We start from the raw sequence: 19,670 nt of genomic DNA on the forward strand, positions 1-19,670 counted from the left end.
CATTTTGTACAACCCTCTATGCTCATATTGTGTAGTTCCTCACCTCACCAATATTTTGCAGCAGATGTGTTAGCATTTCCAAATTCCAGAGACATCATGAAACAATACCAACAAAAAGTAAGGAATAAAATAACAAAGCCATTGGTTAAGGAAGCAGAGCTTCATAACTGCAGGACAACACCCATTCAGTTAAAAAAAAAAAAGTAAATCTAGATTTATTTCTATTCTACCCATTCAGTTAATGCAGCACACTGAACGTGGAATATCCCTCCTCAGGGTATGCAGCAGTCGGCGATAACACTTGTTCTCAGATGCTGCAGGCACTTGGGACTTGAGCTTTCTGATCTGCAGCTCTCCCAAACTGGGTGGTTACCCACAAAGTACAAGCATTGTCATGCTTTTTGCATCACAGAGCACTTCAAATAATTACAGTCTTCCAATCTTCCCTGCATGAGTACTCTTAAGGTGTACCATAAAAAAATAAAATGCTCTGGACCACCCTGATTTAATTAACATAGGCTTTTCCCATCTATCACTTCTAACTAATCATAAAAAAATCACTCCCGTATTCAATTGCACTCTCAGTAGAGAAGCAGCTCATTAACTAACACAGGCAGACAAATATAGAAAATGTATTAAAAACCAGCAAAACCTTTACATGCACATTAACATTTAAAAGTAATGCCATACACAAGACTGTCCTTTTGCCTCCACTGACTCCACAGGGCAGAGGCACCACATGAGAATATCCCAAAGGTAAATTCTTTCCAGGCATACCTCACCACACCATCTTTGGGAAAATACTGTTCTATGAACAGGTAGAGTGTGCCTTCCCACTGCATTACTGAGAAGCTGTTGCTACACTCTAACACCAAAGAAAGGAACAAATCCGGGACTAAAATTAATGCCTACTTTCTGCTCAACACCTCTACCTACTTTAAGTCCCTCTCCCACTACTGCTAAATACTGTTCCTTTCTTGTCCTACAAGACAGGACATTAAAGAAAGTGGATTGCTGTCTAAGAAATTACTGGGGCTTTTGGGACAGGCACGGTAAGCATTATGAATAGGTACCCCTAAACAGTCAGAGCTTCAGACTGTTTTATTTTCACCTTCAGGCAGCTACTTCCAAATAAGTACAACTGAGAACCCAACTACCACTCTGTTACAGAAAGTATTAGGAACCAGACCCTTAAATTGTGGAAGAGCCTTTCCAAACTTCCTTCCTTATCTTTACACACAACACCAACTAGCAGGATCAAACTCAAATATGAACCACAAATTTATTCTCTCCTTGAGCTGCACAATCCTGCAGTTCCAAGTCCATCATTATGCGCTTTTTCAAATGTATTTCATTTTCTTTTCATTCTTTTAGACATTTACTTCTAAAAGTTTAATTGGGGGCAGGGAAGGAGCATCCAGGAAGATGATGAATCACATTATCTTCAGTCAGTTGTGGAAAGACAGTCTAGGAGTTCTGCTGGGTGTGTAAAATAACCCCATTGAGCAATAACACCCAGCTCTAAGCAGTCTGCAACTCTGTCTGCATTGACTGACAAGTCAATAGCAAGAGTCTACTCCCTGTTCCAAACAATTCATACCCTTTCTTGGCTATTGTGAAACCTAAGTATCTGTATGTGCCAAGTCCAGATTCACAGAACTTACGGTAGCATAGAGAACAAGTGTTTTATTATGTGTAAAACAACAATGTTATTTCAATATTTGTTTTTATATAAGCCTAAACCAAAACTAATTATTTTCTCCTTTGTCAGCAGCCTCAACTGTTCTTTCAGCCTATGGCACTACAGGACAGACTAGCTCAGATATATCTTCATGGAAACCAAGATAAATGTACTATCAGCACCTTCTTCCTGCAAGACAACACCACCATCATCCTTACACACTTCACAGGACAGAAAACCTCTTTGCTGTGCAGGTGACCACACACTGGAACAGATTGCTCATAGAGGCTGTGGAATCTCCCTGACTGGAGATATTCAAGAACTGTCTGGACACAACCCTGTGCCGTGTGCTCTGGGATGACCCTGCTCAAGCAGGGTGCTTGGACCAGATGACTCACTGTGGCCCCTTGCAACCCTAACCATTCTGTAAAATCCTGTGAAGTTCTCTTCACTGTCTCATTACGAGATGCTATGTTAACTCCAATGCTGTGCTAACTCTGATGCAGTCAGTCAAACTATCAAGTCTGAAGTTGCACTATTAAATAAAACCAAACCTAAACTTACCTGACTTTGAGGAACTTCGTGGTCAGCTCCCCAAAAGAGTGCCATACCAAGAGAATAAATGTGGACCTGTCATAAGACACAAGACATTCGTCAGCTCATTGAACACAACTGGAAACGCAAAGCACAACTTTAAAGGAGAGCAACTAACTTAACATCATTTTGCCTATAAATATATCTCTGGTATTTTAAGCTCAGTTGTCTTTCAAATCCTTTACCATGAGGGTCAGAAAAGAAAATTCTACTGCTGCAGAACATACTGCATCTAACCAGTGCCTCTGTCTTCTCTGTTTCATTTCAAGCTTTCATTTCACATTGAAGCCACAGACTCATGTAATCCATGTGATCAGCCTGGTGTGAGATAGACTATATGGTTGTGTCCAAGGATCCTCAAAACTTTACTCTGAAGGCAAGGCAGACCTTAGGATGACTCAAACAGTGGGCTACTATCATCAGGAGATCCCAAAGATTGGGATCAAAGGAAAAAAAGGAATGAACACAAGAATATAAACATATAAAGAAGTAACTATTACTGATATTTTAAGATACAAATACATTAATCATTACATGTATAATTAACAGTTAATATCAACATTAATTACATTAATATATCTTTAACATATTAAGCCCATCAGTACAGGGAATAAAACCTTCAAATATTGCAGAATTAAGAGCACAAGCATAGGCTGTCACTGTAGGTGAGTGCCAAAACAAAACAGGTAAGTAAGTTGGGGGAAAAAAAAGTAGTTTTTTCTGGACTGTATAAGTAACATACACTAGTGATGGTTCTTTCTACCAAGCTATTAGTAATATTTATGCTACCTAAAGCAACAAGTTTATTAAATAATTCTGAAGGCAATGAACAACAGTTACAGGGACAGTGATAAATTAAATGTTCACTAAAGTCACCTTCTTCACCAACTAAAAGCAAACCATCTTAAGTTCTAGATATATAAATTTACAAGATCTGTGCTGACTCAGGTGCTTCACATACAGATTTTAAAAACTCAGGTGTAAACTGAGTGTACAAAAGGTAATGAATGGACCCAAGAGAACATAGAAATTATAAAAATTTTCTTCTTCCCATACTAAATTTGTAGAGTTGTTAAAAATCACACATGTAGAAATAGCTTAAGGTCATACAAGTGAATTTTCTGTATTGAGGAGGCTCTTACCCTATTCAAGACAACAAAATATATTCTCAAAACTCAGAAAAAGAGTAACACAAATATTTCTCTTTTTAGACAAGTGTCATGGTTTGAGATAGTTGTGATCATGTATATAATGTATTGTAGTATTTCTTTGTACAGTCATTGTAATATATTCCCTTTCCCCCATTTGGAGTCTGGTGTGTTTTGTCTGAAAAACCCAACTCACATTAGGTTGAGATGTGGGAGGGGGCTTAGACTAGGGAATTAGGATTTTTGAGAAATCTCAAACCATGACAACAAGATAACAAGATTGCTTGCAAGTCATCATACTATTACTGCAGTCTATAGGGAATTAATCCCAAACACAAGTATCATGTATTTTTAGATTTCCACCATAAACCAGAAAAAAGTTTCCTTTTTATGTATTCGAGAGCAACACACAGCTGTGTGGCAGGGTAAAGAAGCAATTACTAAATATACTTAGAAAAAAAATGTCATTAAAATTGTTCTTGTAAATTCAACAGGCTTTATTCATATAAAACAGAAATTCAACGTACTCAGAGAAGCACTCCCATACGACATTTCTGCCGCTAAAATCTTGTGGGATGGTCTCTGCCTAGCACAGAGTATGAGTCAGCACAGGACAGAAAGGTTTCCATCAGTCTAAGGCAGCGATACACCAGATACTGCTGGCACACTCTTCCTTACTGCTGTGATTCAGTCCCACTGAAGATGGAGCAATGAGCCCACACAGATTTGCAAGAAGGATATTCAGGTAGAGAAAAAAAAAACAGAGAAACAATGCTTTTCTTTGTGATAAAGCCGGAGCAAACCTGCAGAGAATTTCTCTGAGACTGTGCTCGATTTCCCCTCAAGAAGGGAAAACAAGGAGGCAAATTTTGTTGCCCATGACATGTTCAGGCAGGATTGCAGCAATACACACAGGTGTAGATGCAATGTACACAGCGCAGTACACAGGTGCAGGTGACACACTGCTTTATCCTAGACACAAATAGGTAGCCAGCATTGTGTAGCTAACACAGGCTCACCCACCAGCCTCCTCTCCCAGAGGCCAACAATGTATAAGGTCTCTCTGCTACATGCAAAGTACAGGTTAGGTCAGTAGTCAGAGGCATGCATCGAAGGGTTCTCAGGTAATATCACTGCCCCATTCAAACAGAAACATTATCTTTCAAATACTGAGAAAACTGGTTTATTACCCATTACCCTTTCAACTGAAATACTAGAAAGTCTTCCATACATATCCAGATATACTGGATATAAACTCCACAACTCCATCTGTCCCCCAACAGTGCAAGAACAGCAATTAAAGTGTCTATAATTCTAATTAGAGACATGGTCATGTTAATTCTAATTAGAGACATGGTCATGGTCCTAAGTCTGTCAGCGTTCAATAAGCGTTTGAACAACAGTCAGATACATTATTTCACTTTTAGGTTGCCCTCTTTGGAATCTAGATTTGGACTTGACAATCCTCATGAGTGTCTTTCAACTCAGGATATACTACCACTCTATGATTCTGAGCTTCAACATAACAAAAGATACAAAAGATATTTCCAAAACCAAGACTTGAAGTCAGACCCCTAAACTAAAACATAAACTAAACCTAAACTAAGCCTAAACTACTAATCTACCTAAAAACAACTTTCAAAATAAAAGCATTTATTCAAAAATTCTAGTTAACTTTTTTACTATGATACTTTTAATATTTTACAAAATAAATCAACATCAAACTCATTTCCAAAATTAATCTTCCATTGTAATTTAGAGTGGCTTGGTTATTTCATTTCCAATAAGCTTGCAGTTACCTCAGATTTATTTGGGATTCAAATTGACTGTGTTTTAGAATCAAAAGGCTACTAATTTCCTATCTTTTTTTTTCTAATATTTATTGTTGAATACACTGTTAATTTGTCTTAGCGAGCACAGTCCTAACTCAAAACACAAATGCAACTCTGTCACTGTCTGTTAAAAGGCCTTGAAAACAAGGCATTTTTCTGCCTTCAGCAACTTTTAGAAGAATAACCAAAAAGGAAAACACCAAAGATTTCCAGTAAATTAATTCAGTGAACTACAGCCAGTTGTTACAGAACAAGGAAAAAAAAAGGTCTAAATATGTTAAAAGTTACCACAGTCAGCAAAACAAGATCTAAGAAACATGAAGTCAACACATTTCTTGCAAGCAACCAGTGTGTACCACCCAATACTCAGTTTAATATGAATGCAAGAGGAAGCAGTCAAAAAAAGAGGGATGCACATATAACTTATTTATCAGCCCTAATAACTTCAACTTATAAAGCCATAAAAGGACAAAAGTTTTTGTACAAAGTAATGTTTTAGGGAGCTTTCTTCTTCTATATAAGCAAGTAAGCAAATCAGCTCGCATCCAGCAAGCAGAGTTATACTGATACCAGGAAAGAAATTCACAGCACCATCATCAGAGAGGATTAATTAGCATTGCACATGCACAGAATGCCACTATCTGGTCATTGCCAATTGATGTGCTCTGTGTTGGAGCTAACAGGCCACAGAGGTCCCTCTGTGTAATTCCTTCCTAAAGATCAAGAAACATCACAGCATGGTTTTTAACAGTAACAGCCCTCTATTTATTTCAAAAAGAAAGAAGTAGCATACTGAATACTGGCATAGAACAAAGAATGCAATCAGCTCTGAAGAAGGTCACAAACTTGTCACTTCAAAACTTTTTCCTGCATTTTTAAAGGCCTGTTTTGTACATTAACTTCGGAGTTGGCACTAGAGGTAACATTACTATCTTCAAAAGTGTTGTCCCTCTTGAAAGAAGATAAACAATTCCAACAGTATGACCAAAGAACTTGGCAGCTGCATCCTACATAACAGAACCCAAATTTGCATTTATGTCAGTGTCATTTTTACTTCTCTATTAAACCTTTCAACCTAGGTTGCCAATTGTTTATAGTTTTCTCATAGATAAAATTATAAATATATTTTATGATACCATTAATTTTGACAATATTGGGGGGCAAGAGGGATCTCTAAAGGGCTTGAGAGTAACTGAGGAAACCAATTTTCAGTAGCTATTCAGTAATAGAGTCCTAAAGAAAATTGACTCTATACAAGGTTAGAAGAAAAAAAGCTGCAAACACAAAATATTCAACACAGAAAAACATGTTTTAATAGTCCTTATGCACACAACAGCTATCGATGCCAATACCACTTTCCTCTGGAGTAAGAGCATGTTGCTGTTCTTCCTGGAGGAAGACTGCCAAATGTCATAATTGTTCCCAGATTACAAAACTGGCTGTGGTTAGCTTCCCTCTCCAAGGATTATTGATCCAGAGAAGCCAAGGAGATACAAACAGAGCTCCACTTCCTTTTTTACTCCCACTTCTAAATATCTTTGACTAAGCCAAGGGAATGGTTTTCCAGAGAAAGTGTCACCATTTGCAACAAATTCTTGTTAAAACATCTGAGAAGCCTGTCATTTTGACTGTGCCTATCAATGACCTGGAGGAGACCACATATACAAACCTAACCTGTCTGAACATCTCCCCTTGGGGAAGAGCTAAAAAAGAAAGGTGGAAAGGAGTAATTTTGCATGTAACTGAGGAGCACTTACGTTAATTAAAACAAACGTTTTCTTTTGAGATCAGTGCAGGAATATTCCTTTTGTCAAAGCCCTGGACTGCGTGAGTAACTCCTTTGCTTACCTCTCAGATGCATTTTTAAAAAAAAAAAAAATTCTGAAAATTACAATTGGTGATGTCACTGAAATGTTTTACAAAAAGAAGGTGAAGTGTTGTTTAAGACTAGTTTTAAGGTCAGTTATTCTGTGCAGCCACTGCCCAAATATGACTCTCAGTAGCATATATGTGACTGGGACCTGTAGAGACTGTTCTTCATAACTGCATACAACCATAACCACTACCCTAGTTTTATGAACAAAAACGAAGCAGGAGGATCCCTCCCCCTCACAGAACAAACTACACATACAAATCACAAACCACAGGGACACAAAAAAGACAGTTTAAAGCTCCTTTGTGAAGGGATCAGCAGCAACACACAACAGCTGTCTGGCGAGGAAGAGGTACTGTACCTTCTCAACGTCTGACAGAGATGACAGCGAATGGTTCTGCAGAACCTCCGGTGCTGTGAAGGCTCGCAGGTCTTGCTGGGAGACATTTTCATCAGTAAATGATACACTGCCAGATGGAAGCAGCAGGAGAGACCACGGAGAAATGATGAATCCCAGAGCAGTAGGATCAGCTGTAGTTGAAAAGTAAAAAAAAAAAAAAACACCCTGAAATTAAATCTATGTAGTTTGATGCCCTTGCTTGATTTTATTTTACTATCAGCATATATATTATTAGTGGAAGAGACTCACACTTCCTTTTCCACCTGTGGTGTTTCATAACCACAACAACCACCTCAATTTTAATCACACTGAGGAGTAACACCTATCTTTTTTGACTCTACTTTGCTGTTGCTCATACCAGCAAGCTCAGGGAGAGCCTGCTAAAATACTCACAAGCTCTCCTGTCCTCAAGTTATTTCATTTATGTTACAGCTGACATACAAATTGCCTATTTTTTGTAGTGCACATGTCATTAAAGCTAATTCCTATCATAGGAATGGGGTTTACTCTTAAACTAACATAGCGCTACTGCTGCAGCAATGGTTTGAAGAGAGAAGACAAAATAAGTAGAGATGAAATGCTGCTTATTACAGTGGCAGACAGAACTAGACAAAACAGAAATGGTTTTGGGTCCTTTTTAGTCTAAAGTGAAAAAATATTACAAATGTGAAAAAGGAAAGAATGATTCTAGGAGCAGTAGAAGTGAGCAAAGAAAACCTGAAACCTTAGTAAGATTGCCCATTCAAAACCTGTGAATACATAGTTGAAAACAGCAAAACAAGCACCGAAATAGCAGGACCAAAAGTGACCAAGAAAACTTCCTACACCCTGAATAGGCAATTTGCCAGCTAGGTTTTTGATGTCAGATAATACTGTTGTGAAACTCCTGGCCACAGACTTCCCCTAAAAAAAATAGGAAGGGGCTAGGGGCCAGGCTGCACCCACAGGAGAAGGTATTAAACCCTCAAATGTACCTAGAATTAAGGCAGGAAAAGGAGAGACCATTTCCTTAAGTCCAAATATTTTTTTCTACACTTCGAACATGAATCAGCTCAGTTTCAATGAAGGAGGCACAAGCTCTTAGCCAAATAAAAATAAAAGTTAACTTTCATTTGTCCATAGGCAAAGAGGCAATTGCTCTGTCTTCTGCTACATGATATATCAAAGATATGAGAAAACACACATTTGAATGCCAAGTCCTTCTTTTCCTTCTACATAGTAAGCAACAACAGCAGAACAATAATATCCTCCTTCAGCTCCACCATTAACAACATTTTCCACTCTCCAATCGGCTCAGGATGTTCCTACAGTGCTGATTCCTAGACTGCTCAATTATCTTGTAATCTAGAATATTTCTAATCTCCTAGGAAATGTATTAAATTACAGCTTGCAGGTATCAGATGTAAAAGGATCTACCAGGTAAGTCCTTCAATTTTGTAACCCCATTTCCTCTGAAACAAAGCAGAACAACTGCTGCTCACTGTTGTGGTAGTAAGTTGTGATGTTAAACAAAAGAAATGTAAAGGTGAACAGACCTATCCAATTATATGAACACAAGAAAAGCAAAGCTACAAAACAGTTTTAGGAAGATGACCATAGCTAGCCATTGACTTTCAAATATAACCCTGTGTGTATACACCACTGATACAAAAATAATCCAAACAAGCAACACCTTAAAATATGGTAAGTTTTCTTATAAGTCCCAACTCAGGAACCTTAAGTAATGTGGAGGCTTTAACCTAATTTCACATTTTGTATGACAAATACTTTAAACACATAAAAACTCTTCATATTCTGAAAAAAGAGTTAATGAGATAAAAATTTGATTTAGTTTTAAGAACAATTTTAAAAATCCCCACATTTAGTCTGAAGTCTTCCCAATACTAATTTCAACAAACTCAGGAGTGTGCATCTGTTCCCTACAGATAGAGTCTGAATTTATTGATCCACCCACACTCAATCTTCATGACCTGAAGTAATGTAAAATGAATGTGATTAATTACAGAAAAAGAGCTGACTTTGCCAGACTTGTTTTGTCAACATTTTCTTAAATTCCTTATTATTAGCTTGTAACTAATATAGCAGATCATACTATCAAACTTTGGGAATCTATCCTACCGTTCCAAAGGAGAGTAGAATAACTCATTCTTCACTTCCTCCCTTAAGGCATGCATTGTAAACCAAAATAACTGTCTCAAAGTTCCAACCAGATAGATTTAACTTAAGAAAATATTTTTCAGTAACACTACTACCCTTTAACATGTTTTCAGGATAATTTACCAGAGCAGTAAGAGAAACACACTCCTGAAAATACAGGGGAAAAAAAAAAAAAAAAGAAAAGAAAAAGTTTAAAACCCATTTTTCTAAAAGCACTGGAATTCAGGATATGGTTGCTGGTCAATTCTCTATCCAACAGGCTTTCAACTGTGCTAGAGCCAGCCTTCTGAGTTAACTCCAGAACTATGCAACTTGGTAACAAAACACTTGTGAGAGCACAGTTTAAAACAAGCAGTGCCAAGACAGAGATAAATAGTGTGGTCTTACTAAAAGTGAGACAGTGAACTGGCTTTAAATGCAATAAAAACAGAAATAATCTTCAGCTACAGAGCATCTGCCAAACAAATGAAAGGAAAAAAAAATTCTTTACATGCTTTAACAGGATACAAGTAGCCAAAGATAAAAAGACCCACCACATTATAAGAGACATTAAATTAATATAGGATATTTGAAATTCATCTGTTTTACAATATATGGATCTATTTTACTATATTGATGGCAGGTAATTTTGAATTCCCAAACTACATTCACAATTGGAGCTCCTTCAGTTCTGTCTTTTCCCTGCTTCTCTCTTAGGCCACAGCCATTGGCAAAAATGGTCAGCAGGGATGCACATTTCACTTCTCTCAGAACACAAAACGAGTATCTTAAAAAAGCACAGAACAACTCAAAAATATACACAAGGTTTCCAGCAGACATCTTGCTTCATTCTACAGCCCTCACTGAGACAAGTAAGATTTGTCCTAGAGCAAAGGAACCTGAAAATTTGTATGCTCAGGCCAGGCTGGAGGCAGGCAGACCACTGACACATCCCTAGCCATGCCAGGATTATGCCAGCACAAGGGACCACTTATGCTGTAAATCCTACATTCCTTTGGGCTGGTGCAGCATGTCCCTGCACGCCTGGTGTGCAGGGGAAGCAGCACTGAGCACTTCTGCTCCCTCTGCCTTGGGCACAAAGGGATGGAAACCAGCAGCACAAGGGGAAACACTGAGGGACTAACTGAACACTGTCCTGAGAACTCTGGAGCAAGAAACAGGGTGAACTATTAAATCCTGAGATCACACACATTGTTCCCAAGTTGCTTCCCAGTCAGCATAACACCACATTAGACTTTGTTGTTATGCTGACAACATCCAGTAGAGAGTTCTGGAAAGAGCACCAGTAGTAACTGAGCCTCATTTGGTGCAGGGTGAAGAGTGGAGGATGGAGGAAGGGATAAGGAATATAAAGTAATGAATTTTTAAAAACCCAACAAAATTACAAAAGCCCAGTCTCTTTCCTTCTCAGCAACCAAAAGATCAAATACTACCAGGAGGTGAGAAAAAGTAAAACCATTCCTTAACAGATATTGGTAAGGGGGAAAAGCCATCATTTAATGCCTGCCAGCAAGGACTGGGTGGAAAATGATGATTTGGTTTTTTCGCCTTCCTAGTGCGTTTTCCCTCTTGTCAATCAAAGCAATCTACTTCCTCCTCCATCCCAACTACATCTGTGATTATTTGGGACCCACCATTAGTCCCATCAACACAGTTCACACTTTACCTTCCTTTTTTTCATTAGACTTGCTCAAGCTAAGCAGGTACAATAGTATGTCAACAAGATTTACAGGTCCCCAAAAACCACAGTCTTCCTTCTTCACATCCACTTTTTGATGATGTAACTTCTCTTTACATAAATCATTTCCCACATACAAATTTGCAAGACAGTCAACTTGCCAAGTGTCTTTCTCTGCTCAACACGTCTTTCTAATATCAGACACATTTTTCTCCTTCTCTTCCTCCTTCCTTTAGATACGTGTCTCCAAACATAAGGTCCAACTATTTTCAGAATCCTCAGTACACACTTTAGCATAGGAGTGGCCTAAGCAAGATGAAGTCTTTTCCACTTTCAAGTTTTGATAAATCTTTTTCTAGTTAAACCTACCAAATTAGAGGGACGCTTGTTTTATAACTCTCAGCAGCAGTGAGCACAGCACAGCACTCCCCTTACGCTTATACACTCACATTTGAGATTACTTCAAAGACTTCTTCCTTTGACCTCATGGAGTACTGAGTGCAAGATACAGCATGTCTGAAACAGCTGATACACCCTTTCAACAACAAAATAGTTATTGCAGATAATTAAACAGATGTAAGAGAAGGGCAGGTCTGGTATCGGCCTTTTCAAATCTCCAGATTAATCTCAACATTACCACTAAAACTGATGTCAGATCTGCAACTGAGTCCTAGATTGTGTTTCTCCTTCATTTAACAGCTTATAATATGCTGACAGAACAGCTACCAGAGCTGATCTTCTAAATCACTGATCAGCAACTGGGCATTTCCATCTAAGCTTTCACTGCTTATAATGATTGAAATAAATTTGTGAAATATTTTTAAGGAGTTCAACATCTGTTAGAATTGTAAATATTAATAGGGATGAAAATATGAACACTTCTGTATCAGTCACTGAATTAGACATGGTGTGATATAGAATTAACCACGTAAGACATGGATTTTCATTCTGTGCTTCTTTTACTAAGTGGTTTGATGGATAAGAAGCTAGACTCACTAAAAGACACACAGAGCTTTTATATATCAAGAAGTCATCAAATCTGCAACAGAAGCTTGTTTTGGGAATTTTTCCCTAATTTCCAGAAACCAGTTTAAAAAAAGAAATTAATTGAAGAACAGGTTCTCAGTTGACAGAGTAATAGCAAGATTCCCAACTTCAAACAAACTACCAAAACTCTACTAGGATTAGATACACAAATAAATGGTTACTTGGGCTGGTAATCCCTTTAAGTGTGTGTGGTTGCTGGGCTGGTGTGGGGAGGCTGCCAACAGATGGCAATTTAAGAGTTGATGATTTCCACGGCCTTTTTATCCACCTCATTACAAAACAGCTGGAGCACAGACTGTTGAACAACATGCCTTATTTTATTTTTTTTAAAGAAACTTAGTGTACAAAACAGTCATCAAAGCTTAAAATTTGTTACAGAATTGCATGAGCAGGGACTTCAGAGCTATACACCTGCACTTCCACTGTAGTTCTTTCACACCATATGCATGGAAGAAATGGGTCTGAAATTTGACCAAGGAAACCAAGATTTCTCTAGGAAATCTCTTTGCTACAAGTCTTCCATAAATAATGAAAAAAATTTGAGTCAGACAAGCCAACAGGAACCTTTGCATTCTCTGTTCCTGCACATCCATAATGCATCTTTACAAGCCAGCATAGAAGCAATATTCAAGATGACCAAAAAAGGTTTCTAGATTGCTTCCTTTGTGAAGGCAAATCTTCATTAAAGACTGCCTGGTTATCCAAATCTTGCTGGGAGGAATTAGATTGCCTTTATCAACCTTAGTTACACAGTAAAGCTCTTTCATTTGAGTGTCTCTTGACGTGCCTTTTACCACAGGCTATATCCCAGGTTAATTAATAGCATGCCACTGAAAATAGTTTGCTGAACTAGCAGAAAAACAACTCAATAAAACAGCTTCATCTCCAAGAAGAGACAGATTCTTCTGGCACTGATTTTATCTGAATGTGTGTTTTGGTCTTCACTGATAGGAAGTGAGATCAGAAGCTTCTGCCACCTTAGCCAGTCTTGGCTGGCAAACATTCTCCTGCCTTAAAAAGCACACATCAGAAGTCCTGAGGCAGATTTCCCTTTTGTGCTCACATCTTTCAGGACTTGTCCTTCTGAAGGAGGGCTGTGTTCTCGTTGCCAATGCTTGCATGCAGTCTTCATAGTTATTGTGATAACTCTTCTCTGAGTTACTCTCAGGACAAGAAAGGGTGAGCCCTTATTTTCAGTGGAGACTTCCTTGGAAAGAATTTAGACCTAGTATAAAGTGGTCTAAATTAAGTGGTTTCACTATTATATACTCATACAACTATGATCTTGCAGGTGGATTACAAGATGGAGCTCCATGTGTCAGTTCCTGTAAAGTTTACAAGAGTAAACCTCTAATCATTCAAGATCTCTCTTTAATCAAGGTTTTAACAGCCTGCCCTCTCAAAAGAAGTAATTCTTCTGATTGTCTCCAAGAGACAATAAAGAGTGAAAGAGAGAGAAAGAAGATGCCAGGTTTCCCCTTCTTGCAGTATGAGAAGCAGCAGGACAGGACAGTTGATTAAACTGCAACAATAAACTCAGCATTCCTAACAGAGAACACTTCTTACCACACATGGGCTGTGAGCTCGCTGGTAAAGGGAAAAAGGTAAATTTGCATAGGATATCAAACCCACCCATAATTCACCTACCAAGAAATATTTTGAATAAGTTGATAAAATTAATATTTATAATGCTAAGTCAAACTCAATCAGAAATCAAGCACCATATAGCAGCTTCTGCTCACATCTGCCTTCTTTGGAGTCTGTGAAGTATCCAACAGAGATTACTTTCACAGGTTGTGCAATGCATAAGACAGATATAGTGTCTGATTTGACAGATCATCTAAACCAAATCTTAAAAAAAAAAAAAACGAACCCAAACCAACTTAGATGTTGAATCTTGATGAAATTCTAAATCAAATACATGCAAAAAGTACAAAATATTTTGCCCTCAATAACAAAGATGTGACCCCTGCAGAGCAATGTGGCAAAACAGTGAATATTTTCAGAGTGTGAGCCATTTGATTTTTCATAAATAAAACTGATTAAGCTTACATATGCATGTTTTTATACAAAGAGATGACTCCCATAAATATGCTGAAATACTAAGATGCATCATGGGAACATATGTTATCTGAGACCAGGTTAAAGATGCTACTGAAGTTCAGTATCTGAGTTAAGCTTTTATTGCTATAAAAAGCAAAAAAGGGAAGGAAGGGCCTTAAGGATTTACAAATGTTAAAGAAAAGAAAGGAAAACATAAGGAAGAAGAATAGCTCCATACTCAGACTTAGTGCTAAAATGTACATTATTAGCAATATGGCCAATGCTCAGCTTAGAGCCTACTAAATTGGGGGAGTGTAGGAGAAATACTGACTTCCACTCTTCTGAAGTACAAGATGACACCACATTTCTCTCAGTAGCTATATAAGTGTTGCTACTTGAATTCTGGGGAATGATACCTCCTCTGGTCAAGTTTTCTGTTGCTCACCTTTGTCTTACTTGAGGCTACACTTCTTCAGAGCAGACTGGTCACAACTGCACTGTACTGTACCTATTTCTACATCCCCTTCAGTACCAAAGTGCTCCAATGGTCTCAGACTTATTCATCACTTTTTTTTGTTAATGTTTCCATCTCATTTCAGTGAGTCTAAAATAATGCAAAAACTCTGTCGTAGATTCCTACCAAAGTAAAGTTATCACTATATGAAACTGGATGTGCCACAGGTTCTGACAGAACATGAGGTGAAAACATCCTTTGGGCTGGGGTGCAGCTAGGTACTTACCCAAAGACAACCTAGGAGCAAGTTGTTATCTGGGTTTAGAGCCCAGGAAGGACAAGGCAGTTTACTTATATGGCACCTACACATAACCAAGATGTTTCCAGTTCTGTACGCATCAGTCTTTAAAAATGCTTACCTTTTCTGAATAGTTCTTGAAGGCTCTCTGCACTTTGATTCAAAATAGCCCATATTTCCTCTTCCTGCAAGGGTCCCCCCCGAACCTCCAGAGCCTCTGCCAGTGACACATGCATGTTACCTGGGAAACAAAACAGATTGATTTAAGACTACATAAGAGTTATCTTCTTCTTGCATGCACTGTTCCAAGTAGTAATAGCCCATTTTCAATTCTCAGTCACAAAAATTCTCTAACATTAATAGAACCCATCAAATATAAATAATAAAAAATATTCTCCATGGCAATGAAGAACTTTGATTACCTGCTACCATGAAGATATAAAACTTGGGTTAAGACAACAACCATCCATAATAATACTGCAGGCTCTAAATCAGTAAACTCAACAAGCTGGCATTAGTCCATATGCTATGGGTAAGAGTTTGCTCTGTTTATAAAAATGACTGACTGCTTAGTAGTTACAGATTCATTAAAATAAATCAGTTTTTAACATTATTTTGACAGGTTTAAGCTGTTGTTAGGAATATATTTTCACAGGGTGAGTTTGTTATTTCTCAAAGGCTCCAAAGTTGCTGCTGGAAATGGAAAAGACAGTCCCATAGGCAATGCTTATTGCCTGGAGATCAGTAACTGGCATCAACAGCTTTCATGACCCAATGGTACTGCTGGAGGCTCCTCCCTCTTCCTTTAAATCTCCAGCCAGAGCCTCCCCATCAGCATGCAATCCTGGCTCAGATGTACACTCATGGATATTCACCTAACGATTTGCAAGAAGGACAGGCTGACTACCTATATTTAGTTTCCCAAATGTCTAGGCAGTTTCGTGCCTTCCATGTGTTTTTACTTACATATAACCAGGTTTATACACGTGATGGCAACATAAAAGGCTGAATATGCTGCTGTTTCTATCTGAAAACATGAGCTTTGAAGATACTTGCTGAAGTAACTACCCAGAGCCTTTTCAGCTAGAATTTCTAACTACAGTATTGAAAAATTACATATTGCTGGCTGCTTTTCAGCACAGTTTATTTTCCCTTATTTCACAACTTGCCAGTTTCCAGCATTCAATTATTCTGCCTATTAGTAAGCCAGATCTATTTTCAACAATTAATGTTCAAAAGTCATCACCAAAAGATCTGCAAGGCAAAGCAGATCCAGAATACATTTAAAAGAAAGATGAAATCTGAATTCCCAAAGAGAAAAATAAATAAGCCATTCAAAATGAATATGTCTGTATGGAAAACCCATACAGACTTCTTATAAATGGATGAAAAACCGGAGATAAATGTGTTTCTAGTCAGCATGGGATTCACCTACACCTGGTACAGAGTGAGTATCTGGTCTATCATCTGTACCAGGGAATTCTGTGATTTCATGGCACAGTCTGAAATTTCAGTATGTATATCTAGAATCACACTGTCTGGATTATTCAGATTAAAAGATCTCATCTTGTCCTAGGGACCAAAAATACATGAACTGCAAATGAAAAATTTTTGTGCTAAATATTCTAAAGGAGTATGCTGATCATAATGCCATCAACAACAATCCGCTCCAAAATCCTTCTTTGTCACTCCCCTTTTCCCCATCCTGCAAAATCCCAAATCCTTTCAGCTGTGATTAAATAGTGTGGACTGTTCTGTAGCAGATATAAGCCAATTCCCCATTTAACAACACAAGAGAAACCAAAAGCATGTCTGCTGAGGCTCCCAAAAACATTACATCCACAGTAAAAGAATCCTACACAAAAAAATTTCTCGATCACAGTAAGAAGCCTCTGAGTATCCACCCAGCCACCCAGGCCTCAGCTGCAGCAGTAAAAGCAACAACATCTGCTTGCATATTACAGACAGCAGTAGTTTGAGAAATAATCAAACACACAACACACCAAACCCAAAACACTTTAAACTGATTTTGAAAGCCCAAGGAGAATCCATCAAAAAACAGTAGTTACAAACGGAGCCACGTGAAAAACGGCACAAACTGGGATTTGAGTGGGACTCTTATTGAAACGAATCTGTTTCAGTAACTTTTTAGTAACTTTCTCTGAAACTCTGTAACTTTTCTGCCTGGAAAGTATCTTTAAGCTGCAGTGCTTGTCTGTCCCAGCATTGAATGGGCCACACCACTGGCTGTAAAGATTAAAGAACCTTTCACAAAAAACCCTTCTCTCACCAAGGAACTGACTGAAGCAAGCTGGGATAAAGCTGTTGAGGGGCAAATCCCTGGTCAGATTTCTCCACCTGTACAGCCCACCTGGAACCAATTTAACACGATGGAGCTGACAGTGGAAGTGCCTCGCACAATACATATTTTTCCCCACGTTTGTTTGTGTCAGATTTTTTTCACAAGGAATTTTCACAAGAAATTTCACAAGAAATTTTTAGGAATGCTAATGTTAGCAATGCATAATTTTTCCAAATTCGCTGTCTTCTTAGATTCTGGGAATCTTCAGTAGTACCTGGTCCCTTGTGAATACAGAAACTTAAATGCTTAATAAATACAAAAGCTTTTGGGTTTGTGCAACACCCGAGCATTTGCATAAATTGCAACATAAGGACAGTATCAAGTAATTTTTGTGAGAGAAAAACACATAAAGTTTTTGTAGAATACCATATCAAAACTATAGACTGCCTATCTTCTCATCTAATTGCAGTTATGTCAGCAGCTATACAGTTGTAAAACATTCCATCTAAAATATATATCATCATTTAAAATGTGTATTTAAACTCCTATGTATAAGAACTCCAAAAAAAGAAGCTGGGTGATACCAACAGGGGACAACAGACTAAGAACAGCAACCTCTTGAAATGCAGGAAAGACAGAATAAAGACAAATTATCTCTGCTGGGGGTAAACTTTCAGCTGATTTCAACTGAGCAAAGAGGAGGCAATCCAAGGAGAGAGGGTGAGCAGATTTCAGGAAGGCGCACAGAATTCAAAACTGCAAGTAAAACAAAGGCTCTTCTCTTGTACAAACAGTACAAGTGAGTCTGTTTCAAATATCCAAAGATGCTCCTGGCAGTCCCTGTGTTTTTCAGTGTTTCAGGTTTACTGGTAAAGAAATCTAGATGCACTGGCAGAGTTCTCAATGGACTCTTAGTCATATTCCAACAGGCCATTTTTCTTGCAATGTTCCTCTCCCTGATGGAATCCTGTGCCCTGCTTCTTTCACTCCTTGTAATGAGAATGGACAGATTAAAGAACACTGAAAGGTGCATCAAGGACGAGTCCACTTCCCTTTTTCTTAGGACAGCATTATGATGGCATCTTAGTACAAAGCCACACCAACACTTTGCTGGAAATGGGATCGGGAAGCTTACAAAGTGAAACCCATCCTGTTTCTGCACCTTGCCTCACGAGGTGAGAAGTCCAGATGTAGTCATGGTCAAGAGGAACACCAAAGGGTTAGGTGGTGATATGAACTCCACATGAACTGTTAGGGCATGGATTACCCGTACACCCAAAACCCAGGCATGATCAGAGCCACTGAACATCCAAACAGGGACACTCACACAGCACAGAGCAAAACATAGTGTCAGAAGACAGTGGACAAATGAAAATATTTAACAGTGGAGATGCACAGACATGAAGCTGGAAGGTTGCTTTCTCTGGGACAGAATTTACTCCCAGACCAACAGAAGCACTCTTTCCGCAGGAAAGGAATCACGTCATGTGGAGGCAGCTTTTACACTCCAGGACAAGAGAGTAAATTCAGGCGTAAATCATTTGTATCAACAAGCTCTGCACGTGATTTCTCACCCTCCACACAACTCAGCCTTAAGCCATGCAGGCAGTGCAGTTACAGGAAAAAGTGCTGCTTAAGCCAGAGGCCTCTCCCATATCTCAGGTACTTCCTTTAAAAAGCCTATGTGCCTCATGAGGAGCAGCTGACAGCTCCTCCCTCTAAGACAGACAACTCACACACTCCCCGATGAGTGGGATGGGTACTTCTGTCTCTTGCCTGTAAATCAAGCTCAGTAAACTCCTTGCCCCTGCACTTTAAAGTCCCAGCAACCAACGTTAAGAGCTCAACACCCATGGAATACGCAAACAGTACCAACATGGCACATGAGGTGGCCTCCCACTTGCTCTGTCCAAAGTACAAAGGAAAGCACATTTGCAAGAGATATACTTTTTGTCTACAACTTGCAAAGTCTCCAAAACACTTTTAAATTATGTATGCAAAACAGAAGTTAAATGCTCAAAATTCTCATTTCCCACAATCACCACCATTTTTCCTTGCACATTTAAAATTTGAAATTGAAGGTCTCTAAGAGCAACCAAGAATTAGGAAAATTTTAATGGTCTATTCTTTCTAAATTTTACTGAACTGTTGCCAGCCAAAATA

At 38.4% G+C, this 19,670-nt stretch overlaps 1 protein-coding gene across 3 annotated transcripts in view; it reads right to left on the reverse strand.

Moving 5' to 3' along the window:
* The window catches only part of PTPN13 (protein tyrosine phosphatase non-receptor type 13), a 117,742-nt gene that overhangs the window by 76,439 nt on the left and 21,633 nt on the right, over window positions 1-19,670 (reverse strand). For all 3 annotated transcript variants that reach the window (XM_051790894.1, XM_051790895.1, XM_051790893.1), the window contains exons 2-4: window positions 15,327-15,446; window positions 7,490-7,659; window positions 2,246-2,311 (exon numbers count right to left, since the gene is read on the reverse strand). In XM_051790894.1, coding sequence (XP_051646854.1) covers window positions 2,246-2,311; window positions 7,490-7,659; window positions 15,327-15,441 — 351 coding nt within the window. In that variant the 5' untranslated portion in view covers window positions 15,442-15,446. The remainder of the gene's footprint in view (window positions 1-2,245; window positions 2,312-7,489; window positions 7,660-15,326; window positions 15,447-19,670) is intronic.

This window comes from Manacus candei, unplaced genomic scaffold (assembly GCF_025592945.1).
Source record: "Manacus candei isolate 608988 ecotype Guabito, Panama unplaced genomic scaffold, ASM2559294v1 h1tg000028l, whole genome shotgun sequence".
NCBI classification, from domain to species: domain Eukaryota; kingdom Metazoa; phylum Chordata; class Aves; order Passeriformes; family Pipridae; genus Manacus; species Manacus candei.